This window comes from Petaurus breviceps, unplaced genomic scaffold (genome assembly GCF_028583685.1).
Source record: "Petaurus breviceps papuanus isolate PSGF00001 unplaced genomic scaffold, PetGlider_PUasm1.0 90775, whole genome shotgun sequence".
NCBI classification, from domain to species: domain Eukaryota; kingdom Metazoa; phylum Chordata; class Mammalia; order Diprotodontia; family Petauridae; genus Petaurus; species Petaurus breviceps.
The window spans coordinates 13,531,687-13,551,001 of NW_027187342.1; the positions used below are offsets into that span (position 1 = coordinate 13,531,687).

The window sequence follows — 19,315 nt, forward strand, 5'->3', positions numbered from 1 at the left end:
AAGACAGTAAGTTGGAGCCAGACTGAGGAGCTTTAAATGGCAGACTTTAAAGAATTTAAATTTTGTTTTGCATAGGCAGTAGGAAGCCACTGAAGGTTTTTAACGGACAGGCATGTGACATGGTCAATCTCTTCAGCAGTAAGATTAATTTGGTAATTATGGAAAAGATGGATTGGAGAAAGACAAGACTGAAAATAGGAAAACCAGTCCAGGCAAAAGGTGATGAGGGCCTGGTGGTGATATTGTGAATAGAGAGGAAAACCTAAATTGAGAGATTAAGGTATTGGTACCCAAAGGATTTAGCAGTTAATTAGCTGTGGGAGATGAGATGAGGGAGAAGGGAGAGTTCAAGATGACTCCAACTTTTTGAGCTTTACTCAATAGTAGTGATTGATTTAAGAAGTGTGGTAAGTTTGAGTTAGGGGAGATGAGTTCTCTTTTAGTCATATCGAGTGTGAGATGAACATATTTAGCAGACAGTTCCAATTTGTGTGCTTGGATACTTAGACTTGGTGATAATAGAAGCTGTAGAATCAGATGAAATTGCCAAGGGAGCCTTTATACAGAAGGAAAAGAAGCTGGCTGAGAAAAAAAGCCTTAGAGTACAAGCTCACTTGGATGAGAGGTAGAAGTTAAACAAAGGAAACCAGAGAATGACCTGATAGGTAACAGAAACACTTTAATTCAGCAAATATTTATTAATTGACTGCTATATGTAAGGCACTGGGGACAAAAACCAAGCAGTCTATCTCTGCCTTAATGGAGGTTACCTCTTACAGAGGGGAATATAACATATACAGCAAATATATACAAAATAATTTCAAGAGAGGAAGAGCATGAATGTTGGTAGATGAGTGGCATTTGAGCTGTCTTCTGAAGGGATTATGGGAGGCACAGGTAGATTTCATACTTGAGGGGCCCACTTCTTCGAAGACTTTGAAAAAAGGCATGAAATATAATTCATAGAGAACCATGGCTAGCAGACAAATTGACAAGAATGGAGAGTGTCAGGAAGGGGAGTGATATTTAAGAAGACTGGAAGTGTAAGTGAGAGATAGATTATGAAGGTTAAATTCCAGGGAGGAGAGAATGTCAATAAGGAGGGAACTGATAACTAAAATATTGGGGGACTAGGGGCAAAGAAAAGGCCATTGGATTCGGCAATTAATGTGTTCTTGGTGACTTTGTAAAAATAAGTTTCAATAAATTGATAGGCTTAGAAGCTGGATTTTATGGGATTAAATAGTAAATGGAGCATGAACATTTCAAAACTGGGCTGACACATTGGTTAGAGCACCTGAGTTGGAGTCAAGAGTTATTACTTACTGAGTTCAAATCTGGCCTCAGACACTTACTAGCTGTGTGATCCTCTGCAAGTCACTTAACCCTGTTGCATAAAATGAACTGGAGAAGGAAATGGCAAACCACTCCAATATATTTACCAAGAAAACCCCAAAATGGGGTTAGGGACAGCTGGACACAAACTGAAATGACTGAACAACAACAACAACCCTCTTCTAACATGGACTTTCCTGGTCCGATTAGCTCCTAGTATCCGTTACTTCCTCAGAAACCTTTTTTGTACATACTTGTATTTATAGATGTTGTCTCCTTAACAGGATGTAAATTCTACCTGGCAAGTACTGTCCATTTTTATCTTTGTTTCTCCAGTATCTTATATATTAGTAAACTTAATAAATGTTTATTGATTAGTTGCTTGATAGGTACAGTGAGAGTCAAGGAAATTAATTCTAAGGGAGTAAACAGAGCTGGGATTGAAACTCAAAATCTTCCTTTCTAAATTTAATGGTCTTTCTATTATATATCATTGTATTAACAAGCACCCTAAGCACACCCAGGATGACCTGCTAGCACAGGTTCTTTGATATGCTTTTAAAGGAAAGATTGCTAAAAAAGGGGTTAACAGTCTTACTTTAATTACATTCACTAGTTCAGGGGAAAGGTCAGCACTTTGAACATGAAGAAAATACAGACAGAGAAAATAGAAGCAGAGAAATTAGCACACAAACAGGTCTCCAGCTGTCTGAACATAGCAATATTGCTATACACTTTACATACACTACTGGATTGAGAAGGGCACAGAAATCTGAGCATTCAGGAGGTGGGGGTGGGGGTCTCTGAACATATGACTACTCAGTCTCAACCAGGAAATCAAAAGATCCTTCCCATGAGCAAACCCCTAAAACAAAATGCCAGCCTTCCAGAATATATAACAAAGACTTGGCCCCTGATTGACTCAGACCCAGAATACATGATACCCACTTGACTCAGCACAGCCGTGAATTATCAGGGTTCAAAGGAGATCAGTCTTTCAGATGTTTATAATTTAGCCTGAACCTGGGAAGCTGAACTCCAGCAACAAGAAGGAAAAAAACAGCAAAAATCCCACCTTGCTTGTGCTCATAACCATTTGGGATTAAGTAGAACAACCTGTCTAGTATTGTACAGTAAGTAAATGGCAGATACTATGATGGTTAGAAAATGGTTGTTGAATGAATAAATAATATTAACCTAATTTTGTTTTCTTAACATTGCTAGACTAGGTTGATGACCCTTCCAACTCTGAAATTCTTTGATTCTATTGGGAACAATTACATTGCTTAATGTAGAAACTGAGCTGTTTTTTAGTTCATTAAAGTACTTAAATACTCAAAAGAATATGTGATATCATCAATTTGGATATTCCCACAAACCTTGCAGATTGTTAGCTATTTATGCTAGCCCCTTCTCATATGACTCCTGTTGATTGGCCACACAGGCTCCATCTTCCACATAGTGGGCATCTTTGTTTTTCTCTAAGTGATGGAATCAGAAGCCAAATTGAAAGGGGTTTAAAAGTAAGTGGGAGAGTTTTCAGAGGCAGAAATCCAAGCTATCAATAGTCATGTGGGGGGAAAATGCCCTAAATCACTAATGATTAGATAACTGAAAATTAAAACAACCCTAAAGTACTAATCCCCAACTTTCCCCTCCCCATTTAGATTGTCAGAGATGACATAAAGGGAAAATGGCAAATGCTGGAAGGTCTGTGAAAAAAACAACAGGTATATTAACGCCCTGTTGGTGGAACCTGTGAATTGTTCCAACCATTCTGGAAAATTGTTGGAACTATGCCACAAAGCTTTTAAATACTCTAACCCGGTGATATCACTACTACATCTGTATCCTAAAGACATTAAAGGATGAGGGAAAAGACCCACCATATGTACAAAAATATTTATAGCAGCTCTTTTTGTGGTAGCAAAGAATTGAAAACTGAGGAGGGTGCTTATACATTGGGGAATGGTTGAACATTTTACAGTAAGTGAATGTGGTGGAAGTCTGTTGTACTGTAAGAAATGATGAAGGAAATGGTTTCAGAGAAACCTGGAAAGTCTTGTATGAATTTATGAAGAGTGAAATGAGCAGAACCAGGATTACAATCTATATAGTAATAACAACATTGTAAAGACAAACAACTTTGAAAGATTTAGCTCTCATCGGTCCAACAACCAACCATAGCCACAATGCTAGAGGACTTATGATGAAACATGTTACCTACCTCCAAGTAGAAAGATGATGGACTGAGAGTATAGAATGAAGGCTTTTTTTCCCCACATGGTCAATGGAAATTTTTTTTGCTTGACTATATATATTTGTAATAGTTTTTTTTTTCTTGTTTTCTCATTGTGTCCTCCCCTGCCATACCCCCCTCCCAGTTCCCCAAAATGAAGATAGGGGAAGGTGGGAGGGACAGAATGTAGATCAAGAAGCAAAATTGAATTTAAAAAATTCTGAGGAACTGAGGCAATAAGTATATAGAGTTTTTCCTAGGACTTTGGCTGTGAAAATGAAGAGAAATATGATAGCTTCAAGGGATAGAAAGAAGTTAGTTTATATACATTTTTTAAGCAACAGTTTATGTCCTCAAGAAACTTCCAGTCTAACGAGAAAGATGGCATGTAAATTCCTATTTTTAAACAAGCTATATACGGGGTTCTTTTTTCCACTTTTAAATGTCCTGGGGGATTCTGGTGTTTTCCCATTGCAAATGATACTAGGTTTTGGTTTTACATATCTGATTTTTATAATATTTGTCACTAAAGAGAGCATACTATCATTAGGCTGCTATACCTTAAGAACTACAGACCCTTGCCGTCTGCCTAGGAAACCTCCAATATATGTTGTTTCCCCCACTAGAATGTGAGCTTCTTAAGGGTATCTAGGATTTAAATAGCACTTTAAGGCAGGTAAAGACCTGTCCATTATCAGTAGAGAAATGGTTGTTACTGCTGCCAAATAAGTCTACCACAACACATTTTATAGAGGCTAAAAATCTAGGTTTTATTATGCTTAAGCACCAGATCAGGAAATAGAAAATAACCCTGAACAAAGGTTAGGATTCTAAGGAGGCATTTTATGGGCAAAATTATATCAGAGACAGAGAAGTAATTTTTGACATGCAAAACCTCCTCTTAGTCTAAAAATGTTGAACAGATTTAAATAGAATCATAATCTAATACATCCCCCAAGGAAACAAGCCTAGTTAAACAGACTGTAGGTAAACTAAGTTAGGTTACAGGTTAAACTACGATTCAAGGGTTGAGAATGGCCTGGTTGAAAGAAGATTTACATATATCAAAGTTAATTATAGAGTCAGGAGCTAGTAGAGTCCCTTCACAAATATTAAATCACTAAGTCACCCTGGAAAGCCCAAAACTCCCCTTTGGCTTCTTATCTGAGGAATGTCAAAAAGTCTTGCCTTAATATTATCATTCCACGAGTCAGGTTTTAACTAGGTGTTTGTTTTAACTAGGTGTTTAATATTAACAGAAGATAGACTTGAGTTAGCCAAAATGATAGAGAAATGGCATAAAAGTCAATGATAGGAAATGAAAAAGCTATCTTTACCACAAAGGTTCTCTTATTTAATACAACAACCTTGTAAGGTAGGTACTATTATTATCTCCGTTTTACAAATTAAAAAAAAAAAAACTGAGGTAAGGCTTAGAAATTAAGTTACTTGCCCAGGGTCATATAACTAGCAAGTGTCAGAGGTAGAATTTGAACCCCAGTCTTCTGAGCCTCAGTCCATTATCCTAGCTATATAGCTACTGCTGATAAGCTACTATCCTAACTGTCTAGCTGCTACTAATATCTAGCTCCTTGAGAGCAAGAACCATCTTTGCTATTTGTATTCCCAGCTCTTAGCACAGTGCTATGCACATAGTAAATGCTTAATAAATACTTTTTCATTCATTCATACTATGTAGGGTTTTACCAAGTTTTATAATTTGTCAAAGGCTTCTCTGTTTCTTTTGATAGAATTATATGGTTCCTTTTTTTGTTTTTAATATTATGATAATTGATTATTTTGTTAAAGCTTTCAAAATATTTGTTTTTATGATTGATATCTTCAGTTTTTAGATCATCTTCCCTTCCAAATATATTCCTCAAAGAAACTAGAATGTCAACCATGTAAGTAGAGAGGAAGATAGAGAGAGAATCATGAGGACTTGGTGACTCATTGGATTTAGGGGAGTGAAGTAGAGGGAAGCTTCAAAGAAGATTCCATCCATTTCCTCTCTAGAGAACCATGAATTATTAAAAAAGAATTTTAAAAAGACAAAGTAGTTCATCAAAACCAACCAACAACTAATACATCACCTAAGTGATACTATATGCAGTGTTCCTTATGCATAGCCCCTCACCTCTATAAAAGGAGGAAGGTGCATTTTCTGCTTTTTTCTTCAGAGCCAACTTCCTGGTGTATATCCTTATATAACACACACACACACACACACACACACACACACATACACACATATATATTTATAATTATAATTACACTGGACTCAGTTTTAGTTTTTTGTTCTTTCCATTTATATTGTTGTAGTCATTGTGTCATGAACTTTAATGTCTAATTTTGTTTGTTCCTGGCTTTTCTTTTTGTTCCACTGCTGATGAAGATAATGTTTTTAAAAATTGAAGTTTTCTGTTAACAGTATTCTAATCAGTATTCTCTTGTGGGAAAATAGACTTCAAGCTGTTGGAATTAGCATGAACTCTCCTAAAATTGTTTTTATTTAATTGGGGAATCCTTTCAGAGAAATCTACCATCTTCCTCAGCTAGTTCCCTATTATTTATTTCTTTAAAGGATGTTTCAAACCTGGGTTTATATGTCTTAAATGTGTTTTAATAGATTGACTCCAATTTTTGTGCTTGTTCAGTTTTGTCCAACTCTTTGTGACCCCATTTGGGGTTTTCTTGGCAAAGATATGGAGTGGTTTGCCATTTTCTTCTCCAGCTCATTTTTTAGATGAGGGAACTAATGCAAACAGGGTTAAGTGACTTGCCCAGGGTCTCGTAACTAGTAAGTGTCTGAGACCAGATTTGAACTCAGGGAGATGTCTTCCAGACATTAGGCACTCTCTCCATTGTGCCACCTAGATGCTCCAACTTTTATGCACTTCATAGGGATTTGCCTTTCTGTCATTTTCTCTTGGATCTTGTTACTGCTATGGGAAAATATTTTTTATTTTTGTGGATTTACTTTTACTAGTACTACTAGTAGTACTACAGAAGTGATTATCTCAACTTCTTTGCTAATTATCTAGCAAAGAATGAAACCAGCATGTCATCAGCAAATAGGAATTGTTTCCTGTTTGCTTGTGTTTATGCCTTTAATTTTTATCTTGTCTTATTGTTATTGCTTTATTCCTCTATTTATTGGGAAAGCTTCTAGTATTTACCCATTACAAATAATGCTGAGTCTAGATATATACTTTTGTTCCATATTTTAAAATTTATAATCTAATTATTATCTAATTGTTAATAGCATAATTATTATGATATTCATGATTCTTATATAATTAAATTTTAAATTTTAAAAAATTTAAAAGACCCTTCTAGGCTTGTATGTAGTAGGATTTTTAGTGTAAACAAGTGTTGCATTTTGGCAGATATTTTTCCACACCTATAAATATAATCATGGTTTTGGGTTTTTAAATTTGATTAATTTTGTTGTGTTCCTAATATTGAATCATGCTTATCTTTCTGGTTTAATTTCAAATTGATTATAATAAATAATTTTGGGGAACTTTTTGCTTAGATTTTTTAAAAATGAAATTGATATTCATTATAGATAGTGGTTGATAGTATTCTTTCTGCTTTATCTCTCCTAGGACTAGGTATTCATAAGACTGTATTTCATAAAAGTAGTTTGGTAGAATGCTTTCTTTCTCACCTTTGAGGATAATTTATTATAGCTGTGAATTACTCTTTAAATATAAAATAGAATTCACCTTTAAGTCCATCCAGATGGAGTAGTTCCCCATTTGGTAGTTCCTTAAGTAAAGATTTCTTTTAGGATGGGAGGAGACTGGATATGTTTATAGGTAGAAAGGAAGGATTCAGTGAGTGAAGACAAATTGAAATCAGAGATAGGTAATATAAATCAAGGGACAGACTCCCAGAGGTGACTGGAAAAAATTTAGGCAAGGGCACAAGCAGAGGGGTTATTGACATAGAGAAGAGCCATTTTCCAAAATGGAGCAGAGAGAGAACAAGAGGTGCTGTTGAGGAGATTTGAGGTGTAGAATTAGTGAGAAGGAGCTCATAGTGGATGACTTTGCTTTGTCAATAAAGTATAAAGTAAAATTCTCTGCCAAGGGGGGAGGTATGTAGAAGTTAATAAAAGATGATTTAGAACAACTGCTGTGGGAATGTGAGAGCAGAGATGTCAAATGGTTACATGTGGCCCAAACCAGATTAAAATGTAATTGAGAAATATCTAACTAACTAAATAAAAATACAATAAAACATAAATAACATTACATTTAAAAACTTGTTCTGTGGATTGTATGGTTCTTTATGTATAAATTAGTGGCCTCTATTTCTATTTGATTTTGGCACCACTGTGATAGAGCATCAATTAGGAAAGAGTCAAAGAATTGTGATGTAGTAATAAGAGTTCAGTTGAGATTAGATACCATCAATTCATACCCAAGTTGGACGCTGTCAGCATAGTTATGGGATTATCTCCATCAGCATTCCTCAGAATGTCATTAAGAGTGAAGAAAACCTTATCCAAAGGGAAAGTGGCAGTAATACTAGAAGCAAGGGATTAAAGGGAGAGGACAGTTAAATTGATCCCATTAGCTATAGGGTCAAGATTTCTAAGGGAGAAAAGTGAAGACCAGGTACAGGTGATGGAATAGGAAAGTAGAGAGTGATAGGAAGCCATAATGACAGCAAAGGCTATATTTAGAAGAAGGCTGAGGTCCTGACATATGGAAAGAGAGTAGATTTTAGTGAGAGGAATTTCTGAGTACTTGGATCATGAATGTCAAACATTTACAGATAATGGTAAGTTTTAATTTATCCTTCCAAGTCTTTCCTCAAGAATTCTCTCTTTTCTCTCCCCCTCCGCTCCCCACAGTTCTTTCCTATAAAGCTTTCATTTCCTTTATAATATCATTTTACTCTCATTTCTCCCAGAACTTCTAGCAGACTTCGTTGGCAAGCTGTGTTTTAGTTTGAGGCTTTGCTTGTATGTAGTTATTCTTTTCTTCTGGCTTTTTGTCTTAGACATCCCTGGCTTCATAGTGGTTCTTATCATTGGTGTCTTTTTTTGTTGACTCATTCATCCAGCCTTCTTTCTTTAACTGAGTCTTTGTGCCAGACTATGTACATTTCTGAAGGAAATGTTATGACTTTGTTTGGTGCTGATCTGTCTTTGCAATCCTACTGTTGCTTTCTTCAGGTATTGAATGCTCTGTTGCTCAGGGAACTCAGGGGCAGCTCAGACCAGATTGCTGTGAACTTTCAACACACTTCTAAGTCTAATATGAAGCATGATCTGATCATTGCTCTCCCATTCTAGGCTTTATGGACTCTAGTTTGGGTTTGGGCAACACAACTGCGTACTTGATCAAGCCCAGAGCTCCAACAAATAGCTGTTTACCCTAGCCCTTGTCATCTCATTGGAACCCTCTGCAAGTTTAGATCTACAGAAATCCAGGATTGCCTCTGGACCGTGTTCCCTGTCCTGGTTACTCATCTGTACAACCCTGGTCTGTGAGCTGAAATCCTGCACTAGGGTCACAGTAACAGAGCTATACTCTCTTTCCTGGACTGTACTTCCTGCCTTAGTACACAGCAGAAGGCTTCAGCTCCATCTGTGGTAGATCTGCAACCCTGGTCCAATGTCAAAGCAACACATTTGCTGCCTTATGTCTGTTATATGTTGGTACATAGTCACAAGTGCAGCCCAGTGTGCTGACCAGAATGTCTTATGTGGACTTTTTGACTGGACCTGCTCCTCAGTGCCTAGAGGCCTCTGACTATCTTCTTCTGCTGTCTTGGTCTGGAAGAATAACGCACTGTGATTTCTTCTTGGGTTTATCTAACTCTCCACTAAGTCTGGTGTTCTTCAATCTTTTCTGGAGTAGTTGGGGGAGAAGGTTGGGCTATACTTCCTCTTCTTACTTAACCATCTTTGGCAGTCTGCAATTCATACTTTTTCTCCCAAATATCTGTATCTTATTCTTCCCGTGGCTTATTTTATGAATTAATGAATTCCTGTAAGTTTATAGAAATCAAGAAGATGAATTTCTCAGATATTGAATGAATCCCTAATCTCTTTAATTTAGAAGTTACTTCCAAAGATGCAGTTTACAACTCATCCATGCCTCTTTATGCTGTAATACTCCTTCCTTCCCTCCCATTACCAATGAAACTGAGTAGCCAAGACTCTTACTCACTGAGTGCTGTCCTGATGCACAAAGTTGGCCAAAGGGTTCCTGCTACTGCTACAAGGTACTCTGGGGGCAAGGTTTTGTATATGCTTAGGGTGACTTGGGAATTATCCTATCTGCACCTGCACAGATTTGTGGTTAAGTTATAACCACATTGAGAATCAGATGCCTGGTCAGAAGGGGGAGAGGTCAGGAACTTGTGCAGAATTTTGGGCCAATAATGAAATGGTTTTAGTGTTGGGTAAAAATGGGTGAGATAGATGGAAAGACACTCCCAAGATAACCTTTCTTCCTTTTGTTTGTTTTTTTATCCTCATTTCACACTCTCTGTGGTATACACAGTCTAATTTGGACTCCCCTGGACTAGATAACATGATGAAAGAGCTCTAGACATCAATTTCAATTTCCACATTCATCCGTCAGACATATAAGCCAAAATAAGTTTCCCATCTGGAAGACTGGCCAGTGTTTTGTCTACACAGTCATCATTAGTTGTGTTTACATGTTAAGCTTTGGGCAGAACAGAAATACAAAGGCAGTGAAATCCTGATTGTAATTTTTTTGCTATAGCTCCACACATTAATTGGACTTTTTTTGTTGGTATTTCTTTATTTGTTTATTTTTGATATGGATCTGTGACTTCATCAAAGTCGGGAAATTTCAACATTGAAACTCCCTCCACTGATGTAGCTTGGCAGTTCATCTAGAATTTAGAGTTGCCTGGGGACACCAAGCAGCTATTTTCCCTGGGTTATACAGCTTGTATGTTTCATAGACAGGACTTGATAAGGTCACTTGTGTTAAAGGAGAATTCAGAGTTTGTCCAGTCCTATTCCCTCATTTTATGTGTGATGAAACAGGTCCAAGGAAGTGAAATGACTTTCCAAGGGCACACAATAGAACTCAGGTCATACAATTCCAAATCCAAAACTCTTTCCATGTCACCAACTTGCCTTCCCTAGTCCAAGCTGGCCTCTTTAAGCTATAGTTATGTATAGCACCTTTCACCTAAGCTTTCAGAACCTGTAAGACAGATAATCTCCTTGACCCCTGGTACCATAAATAAAGTGGAATCATAGATAAAGAGGAAATCTTAGAGCCAGAAAGACTTAGGTTCAAATCCTGTCTCATGTACTTGCTAGCTGCATGGCCATAAACATATTACTTTACCTGTCTGATCCTCCCTTTTCTCTCTGTAAAAAGGGAATAATACCTGTCATACCTACCTCATATTATTGTTGTGTCTCAAATAATAAAATATATATAAAACATAGTATTTACATTGGTTATAAGTTCAAGTAATGTAAGTAGTGAGAAACAACTGAAATAGAAGATGATAAAACTATTCCATGTTTGACCAGTGTGCTTTCATCTGTAGCTTGTTGCTCTCATAGGACTTCTCAGTTTGCTCATGTATATTTGAGATAAATGTTTTACCTGTATGTTCCGCTTTACTTACATACATACATATGTATGTTTAGTCAGATTGTAACCTTGCTCTGTTTTGGATAGATGGGTCTATAGGAGTTCCTGTGGCCAAAAAATTCATTAATTGTTTGCCAGTCTAGTGATGAGCCTGGTGATATGGTTCATATGTCTGCATGTGTAGGAAATATAGATAGATAGATGGATAGCTGGATAGATAGATAGATAGATAGATAGATAGATAGATAGATAGATAGATAGATAGATAGATAGATAGATAGAGATATTAAATGCATCTTTAGTGTATTTAGTGTGAAGTTTAGGACAGACGTTTCACTGAACTGTGTTAAGATTTCTCAAGTTTTCAATATTCCTTGCAAAAATATAACTTTTAAAAAATTGACTACCTAATGCTTGCCTTGTGGGGAAGGAGAATAGCTTTTTAATTGTGTCTTTAGGTCAGACTTAGTTTGGGATTCCTCTTGTAAATTAGGAAAATACATTAAAAATAAGTGTGTGACTTCATTGATTCTCATGTAATATTAGTAGGAAATCTGTAGGAGTGGAGGGGATACTCTGTTTAATTCCAGGCTCACTACAAACCAAGTGATGTTTGAATGCCTTTCTAGTATTTACTGAGAGTGAGGTCACTGCTAATTTTTTAAATATTAACTCCTCTAAAAAGAAGAGTTTTATTAGCAAATTAGTTTTAGGTATTCAGTGATGGTGTTGAAACTTAATTTAACTGAACATTTTTTTCCCTTTTTTCTTTTCTTTCTGTGTGTGACTAAACTGCCTACAGCATGCTGCATGGTTGCTGGTAAAACAGGAAATGGGGTGAGTAATTTGAATAGGGATTTTTTTTTTACAATCTTTTAAATACAGACTACCTGTTGTTGTTTTTTTTTAAGTACTTTTACTACATTTTTCTTCTACGGGATGTCTTCACCAGCTATTAGAGCAATTGAGTACAAAGAAAAACCTGTGATCATTTGGGTTCATTGTGTTATCTTTCTCCAGTCAGTTCCTTTGCCTAGCAGAAGCATCCTAATTCATACTGATAGCTCATTAAATCTTTCCAGCTTTAGCATGAATGTTAATAGATTTGCTAACACACATGCTAGGGCAACTACATTACATAATATAGTTTGATGAGCTATTTTGACAAGAGAAATTTGTTTTCCTCATGTAGGAAAGTTCATGGTACATTTGTGAATATGCTAGAAATTATAAAAGTCTTAGTTCCATTATATGAGCTCTAACTAGGTTCTTGAAAGTAGATTTACAATAACTGCCTGGAGTTTTGGTTAGTAATCAGTAGGCATTTATTATCATAAGATAATTTGCTGATTAATAGATCATACCACTGTTTTTTAAAGCAAAATGAGAAGAATTTTTCACTTGAGTCACTTTTAAAAGTAATGATAAAAAGAAAGTTCAGGATTTTTTACTTGATATTTATGGTAATAATGAATAAATTTTGTAATCTCAGAATATAAAATTTTTAAACCTATAGAGAATCCTAAGTAATGTATTAAGTATTTTGCCATTCAGTATTTTGACTAAGTTTAGTGATATATTTTAAAAATAATACACATTGTTTTATTCTGGTTTTCGTCAGAATTATTCATATAAATTTATTCTAAATGGTTTCATGTTAGTTTTTAATCTTATGTCATCCAAATTTATTATTATACCTAAGACAGATTTTGTAACATGTACCTGAATTATTAACAGTACTGTCTTAGAATTTGTCTTAGAATCCAGATAGCAAATTCATTTTTCTATTTAGAATTTATTAACTATCTACATCATGTTAGTTGCAATAACACAAACTTAGAACCACTACAAGAAAGGTATTAGATTCTCCTATCTAATTTAAATGATTTTGGGGAAATCATTCCTTTGTTTCCCTCATATCTTCATCTGGAAAATGGTACAGCAATTTGTCAAAGCTTTCAGGTTATTTTATAACACATTAGTACTAATGATTTATAGATAAGTCCAAAGAATGTTATTTAGCCTGTTCAGGTCATAAATTCAATTTAAAAAACTTTAAGCATCTAATGTGTGCAAGGCCCTGTGTTCAGCCCTGAGGATGTAAAGACAGAAACAAAATATAGGCTTTTTCCTCAAGGGGCTTACATTCTATTTTTAGACAGTTTCTGAATTTGCATTTGCCCCATGTTGATTTTGTTATTGTTCTCCTTCAAAGAGTTTAAAATAAATGCAGCAGTAAAATATTTCATTTCTCCTGAAAAACTGTAAAATAGATTGGTACAGAATGCTAAAGCTTTTCCTCAGTGTCAGGAGTTCCATGCAAAAGTGATCTAGAGGCATTATCATTAAAGAATTAATTCAGAAATCTCAATGACATTAGTTGAATTGAAATTTTTAGACCAGATTTGTTCCATATAAATCCCTTTAGGATAATTAAAACTCGATTTTCAAGCCCATATAAACCTGGAATTTTTGTTAAGCATTTATTTTGTAATAAAGGAAAATGCATCAGAAATATCTCAAGCTTTTCCCATGGCTTCTTGACGTGGAGGGGAAGAAATACATCCAATAGCTAGTTCTTAAAGAATTAAGACTCTTTAGAATTATTTGAAATATTAGAGATTTTGTTGTATGACCAAGTTCTTTCAAAACTGTAATGAATAACCACTTAAACATTTTAAAGAATTGCTTCTTGTTCATACTTTAGAGAAATCTAAAGGATAAGCCATTTAAAATTGTACATTCCATATTTCACATAAAATTAAAATTATCAGTCAAATTCGCATAGTGATTACTTCCAGAAACTGGAATGCCATAGGAATTTTTTTAAAAAATGTATTTGGTATTTCCTATTGGATTTTTAAGCTAGTCTCCTTTGAGTAATCATGGATCTCATTGCAGAAGTTCCTGTAATGTTTTGAATCTTACATAGTGTTATTTTCACCAGCAGGGCCTCAACAGGGAATCCCTGTTTCATGTGGACTTTGTATAAACAAGGAAATTCAGTTGGCTCTCCATTCCACTCTGTGTGTGTGTGTGTGTGTGTGTGTGTGTGTGTGTGTGTGTGTGTGTCCAGAATTAAACACAAGAGAGCAGGCTCAGTTTCATTTGGGAAACGACTTAATGGTCAACTGTTCTCTGATGCATACAAAATTTCCCATTTAAAAAATTTCATTGTTCTCCTAATGATGCTGTATGCTTGCAAATCTTGGAATACCACAGTCTCCAGATTTCAAATTTGTGTGTCCAAAGGACAATACATAGAGAAACATAGTGGGCACGAGCAGACTATTGCATGTGTTTAAGGTGATCTGTGTGAAAGTTGTTGTGTAATACAGGTGCTATCAGAGGAATTTGCTTTTGGAAAATTGATTTTCCTAAAGCACATGTCGGACCATGTCTCTCTCGTCTCCAGTAAGCTCCAGTGGTTTTTTGTTGCCTCTTAAATAAAACTCTTCTGTTTGGTATGTTAAGCCCTTCACAAACTGTCTCCAGGCTCATTATGTATTACTTCCCCTTCATACACTCTGTGGTCTAGCCAAACTATTTTATGATTTTTTTCATACAGGATTTTTTTATACCTTTGCATAGGCTTTTCCTAATGGATTCATGTACTTCCTCCAAAGCTCCTCTCCAAGTGTTGCCACCTCTATATAAGGCTTTTCTTGATTTCCCTCACTTGCTAGTGAGTCCCCTGAAATTATCTTGTGATGATGCTTAACTTTGTATATGTTGTGTATACCCTTTGCTTCCCTTGATAGAATATAAGCTCCTTAAAGACAGTGCTTGATTTTTGTGCTTGTATCCCAGCTACCTCAAACAGTGACTAGCATTAGGTAACTCTTAATAAATGATTATTGATTGATTCACACCCTTCACCTGCTCAGTTTTACCCTTCCCTTTAAAGAATGCATTGCATGACAACATTTTTATGAAATCTTCTCTGATGTTCCCTCCTGTCTCTTCCAAAAGCCTTCTTTCCTGTGCTTCATGCAAGTGTTTTCTGACTACTAAAATAATCATGCGTTATTATATATCATGATTATGTTTTTATAAGCTCCATGCAGCAGGAACCATGTCTTATTTAAAATTTTTGTGTCCCTCAACATTTAGCACGATGTTCTGCATACAATAGGTGCTTAATAGATGTTTTCTGAATAGAGATTGAATAGTTGGTATCTTAACACACTTACGATGGCTTTTCAGAACCCATGAATTGGTTATCCAGTTTTTATCTAATATTACACTGGTTTATTTGTCAAAATTATATTAATACTTCTTACTTCATTCCTTCAATGATATGCTGTTTTGTCAACATAGGTATTACATCCAGTAACACAGATAGAATTCCTCTAACATCCAGTAGGTGTTCTTTGAGAGTTGCTGTGACCAAATAATTGATCACTTTTTAACCAGCCTGTTTATGAGCTCCAAATTTTTTTTTTTTTTTAAGCAATCGGGATTAAATAACTTGCTCAAGGTTACACGGCCAGTTATTTCTGGGTGTGGTGCTAAGTATCTGAGCCTGGATTTGATCTCCAGGTCATCCTGACACTGGAGCCGGTGCTCTTACTCGCTGTGCTACCTGGCCACCCCTGAGCTCCAAATTTAACTTAACTGGTTCTCATACAACAGATACACAGTCCATCCTGGTCCCATATTCAAAGCTTTTTCCAGCTTGTTAGGACCTGCCCTAATGAGGCATGAGAGTTGGATTGTAACAATGAATTCTTTTCATTTCATATCTCTACAACATGAACTTTTCTAGAACTTTCTTTTCTGTAAACGTTATGTACCTGGTGATAAGCACACATACTAATTCTAATTCAGTAAAAAACTCAGCTTATTAGTGAAAATATTTTGTATATTCTATAACCATTAACTTTTTTTTTCTTTTGTAATTCCTTGCTTCTGGTCCTGGATAGAAAAAATAAGAATTCACCATGCTGAATCTCATATCATTTTTTTTTTATGATGTTCAGGAAACAGGGCCTGTCACTAGGAAGAGATGATATTGTTCAACTTAAAGAAGCCTACAAATGGATTACTTATCCCTTGTTCTCAGAGGAGCTGGGTGTTCCTGTTGATGGGAAGGTATTAACTAATTGAGTAATAATAGTATTCATTTCTTCCTTGTGCTTTGTAAGTGTTATCATCCTATAATATCGATTAGGTCCACTTAGTTAAAGTTCTCTTCTCTCTAAACAATCCCTTGGGTAAACATAAAGCTTTTCTAATTTCCTAATTTTAAAATGTAGCATCCAAGCCTTTTTTAGACTTTCTTCACCAAAGATGTTTATAACATTACTGGTTGTTCATTCACACATTCAGTTCTATTTTTTCATGAGTTTCAATGAACCTGCCCTTAATGGAATACTTTAGAATGTTTCTTATCATACCCAAAGCAGAAGAAAAAATTTAGAGAGAGTAATAAACAGTAATTTAGAGAGAGCATTGAGTATAGGATCAGGAGCGGGATTAAAATTCTGTTTGTGGGGGCAGCTAGGTGACACAGTGAATAAAGCACCGGCCCTGGAGTCAGGAGGACCTAAGTTCAAATACAGCCTGAGATACTTAACACTTAGCAGCAGTGTGACCTTGGGCAAATCACTTAACCCCAGTTGCCCTGCCTTCCACCCTCCAAAAAGCAAAAACAAAACCATTCTGTCTGTGATTAGTACTTGTGTAACCTTGGGCAAGTCTCTTCACCTTTTTGTTGTCCCCATTCATAAAGTAAAGGTATTAGACTACATGATGCCTAATTCTATCTCTGTTGAATCTATATTAGATACTCTACCCCTGCTGCTCTCTTTCCTTTCCAGGGCAGGTCTTCTCTAAGCTTCCCTCCATAGCTTCTGCTGACCTCAACATCCTGGGCATGATGGTAGTACATAACTGAGTGGGAATCATAGTGTCCTTCACCCAGCCCATGTTGAAAGTCACAGCCTTCATTGGCAGTGGCATTGTAGTGGCCCGGGTGGTGTGGTAAGACTTTTCAAGAGTCTTCTTCCTCATCTCAGTAGTCCTGGTCCTGATCCTTGAGATCATGCCCATGGGATCATCAAGGACTTCTTTGACTCCCTGGTGGCTCAGAAACAGGAGTCAGGGGCTCTCTCTGTTCCTGGATTAGGCAGCTGCAGCCCATCTTCTAGTAGGTGGAGTGTTGGTCCTTTAGGCGGCTCAAAGGGCACAGAGTGGTCTGTGGGCCAGTAGTCTGCTTCTTTTCTCCTCTGGGACGCCTGAGGTCCTTCTATGTATCCAGCCAAGAATTATGTATGAATCTGGAACGAAGTGTGTTTGGGGGGTGACTTCCTGAGGTAAGAAAAACCCTCCTCCAGCCTCCGTCTCAAAGGATGAAGTTACAGGTGACACCAGTCAGTCTGATGATTTTTGGTTTTCTTTTCTTTTTTAAACCTTTGGATGACTGAGCCAAGAGAGGACTCCATATCCCCTTCCTGGTGTTTACTGATGCACATGATGTCCTCTAGACCTCACCCTTGGATAATAGAGCTGCATTGATGCTGCCCAAGAGCTCCACAAAGATCTGTTAGTTCTCTACATATGCTAGAGTTAATCCTCTTTGGTCATGGGACTGAACTTTCACTCCGTCAGGTATTAAGTACAGAGTTCTCTAGGGTGTTTTCTAACACACACACACACACACACACACACGCACACACGCACACACACACACGCACACACACACACACACACACACACACACACACACCCGCCCCTTCCCTTTCCCTCCCTCCTCCTCCCATCTCTCAGGAAAGTAAGATCACCAAGATTCCTTCAGCCTTTCTAGTCCTCCACAGGAAGTGATGGCTGCTCTCATTGCTCTGATCTCCAGAAGGGCAGGATATGATTTCCTTGCTGGCTCTTCTATCTTGCTTTAGCCTACGTTTTTTTCCTGATCCACAATCCAGCAGACACAGCCACAAGCCTGGCACTGGCACCAGCTCCATGGTGCTCCTTCCATCTCTGTCTCTTTTTGTATCTCTCATAGTGGGAGATTTTTAGACATAAAGTGTCTTGATAAAAACAAAACAAAAAAACCCTACTGTATTATACACATATAAATACAAATTTTCAAAAATCCTTTTCTTGATCAGATTAAAAGTTTAGCAACACCCTGCTGTGTGTAGATCACCTGAAAACTTTTGTCATTATTGTCAGTTAACAGTCATTGTCATTGTCTGTTGTGATGTGACACATATCTGGGGACCAAGAAAATTCAATAGAATTCGTAAGAGGAGGATGACAGCAGCAGTTTCTGTGTGCTGGCATTGGTGTGGTGTTTCGAGGTTTGCAAAGCACTTTACAGAGATGATCTCGTTTCATCCTCACAACAACTTCCATTTTGCCAATGAGGAAACTGAGGCAGACAGTTAAGTAACTTAACTAGAGTCATATATTTAGTAAGTGTCTGAGACTCAATTTTAACTTAGCTATCCCAGGTTCAGATTCATTACTCTATGCTTTGTGCCATCTAGCTGCCTTATACAATTAGTGTTGGGAAAATGTTATAGGTTTGCCCCGACTTTTATTGGTCGGTCTGTGATCTGATCCATGATATATCTGTTTGTGGAATTATGAGTACTAGTGTAATGGTTCTATACTAAGTAACTTTGAAGCTAACTTTAGTATAGAGCAAGCCCACACAACATATGGCCCATGGGCTGCTGGCAGCTCGCCGAGCAGCTCTCAGGTTGTATGTTGTGCAGACCTGTTTTACATCAAGTCCTTTTGTAGGCTGCATGTGGCGCAGGCCAAATGTTGTGCAGGCCTGGTGAAGGGCAAGGGGTCTAACATTTTTAGTGTCATGGACCCCTTGAGCAGTCTGGTAAAAACCTGTAGACCCCTTCTTAGAATAGTATTTCAAAATACAAAATATATAGGATTGCAGAAGAAACCAGTAATATAGAAGTATAATTGCCAAAATATTTTTTAAAAATTAAGTTCATAGATAACCCAAGTTTAAGAACCATACTATAGAGCACACAAGCTCACACACTAGTAGGAAATCTTGATTTCCCTACCTCAACAAACAATAGGGGAGAAACTAGCTGGTTTTATCACTTGTTAATACAACCTAGCAATGTCACCCTTGCAGAAGTGAATTTTGCCC

At 36.7% G+C, this 19,315-nt stretch overlaps 1 protein-coding gene across 4 annotated transcripts in view; it reads left to right on the forward strand.

The window, feature by feature from the left end:
* PUS10 (pseudouridine synthase 10) overlaps positions 1-19,315 on the forward strand; it is a 90,119-nt gene that overhangs the window by 37,046 nt on the left and 33,758 nt on the right. For all 4 annotated transcript variants that reach the window (XM_069069066.1, XM_069069065.1, XM_069069068.1 and 1 more), the window contains exons 5-6: positions 11,987-12,021; positions 16,167-16,278. In XM_069069066.1, the coding sequence (XP_068925167.1) occupies positions 11,987-12,021; positions 16,167-16,278 (147 nt within the window). The remainder of the gene's footprint in view (positions 1-11,986; positions 12,022-16,166; positions 16,279-19,315) is intronic.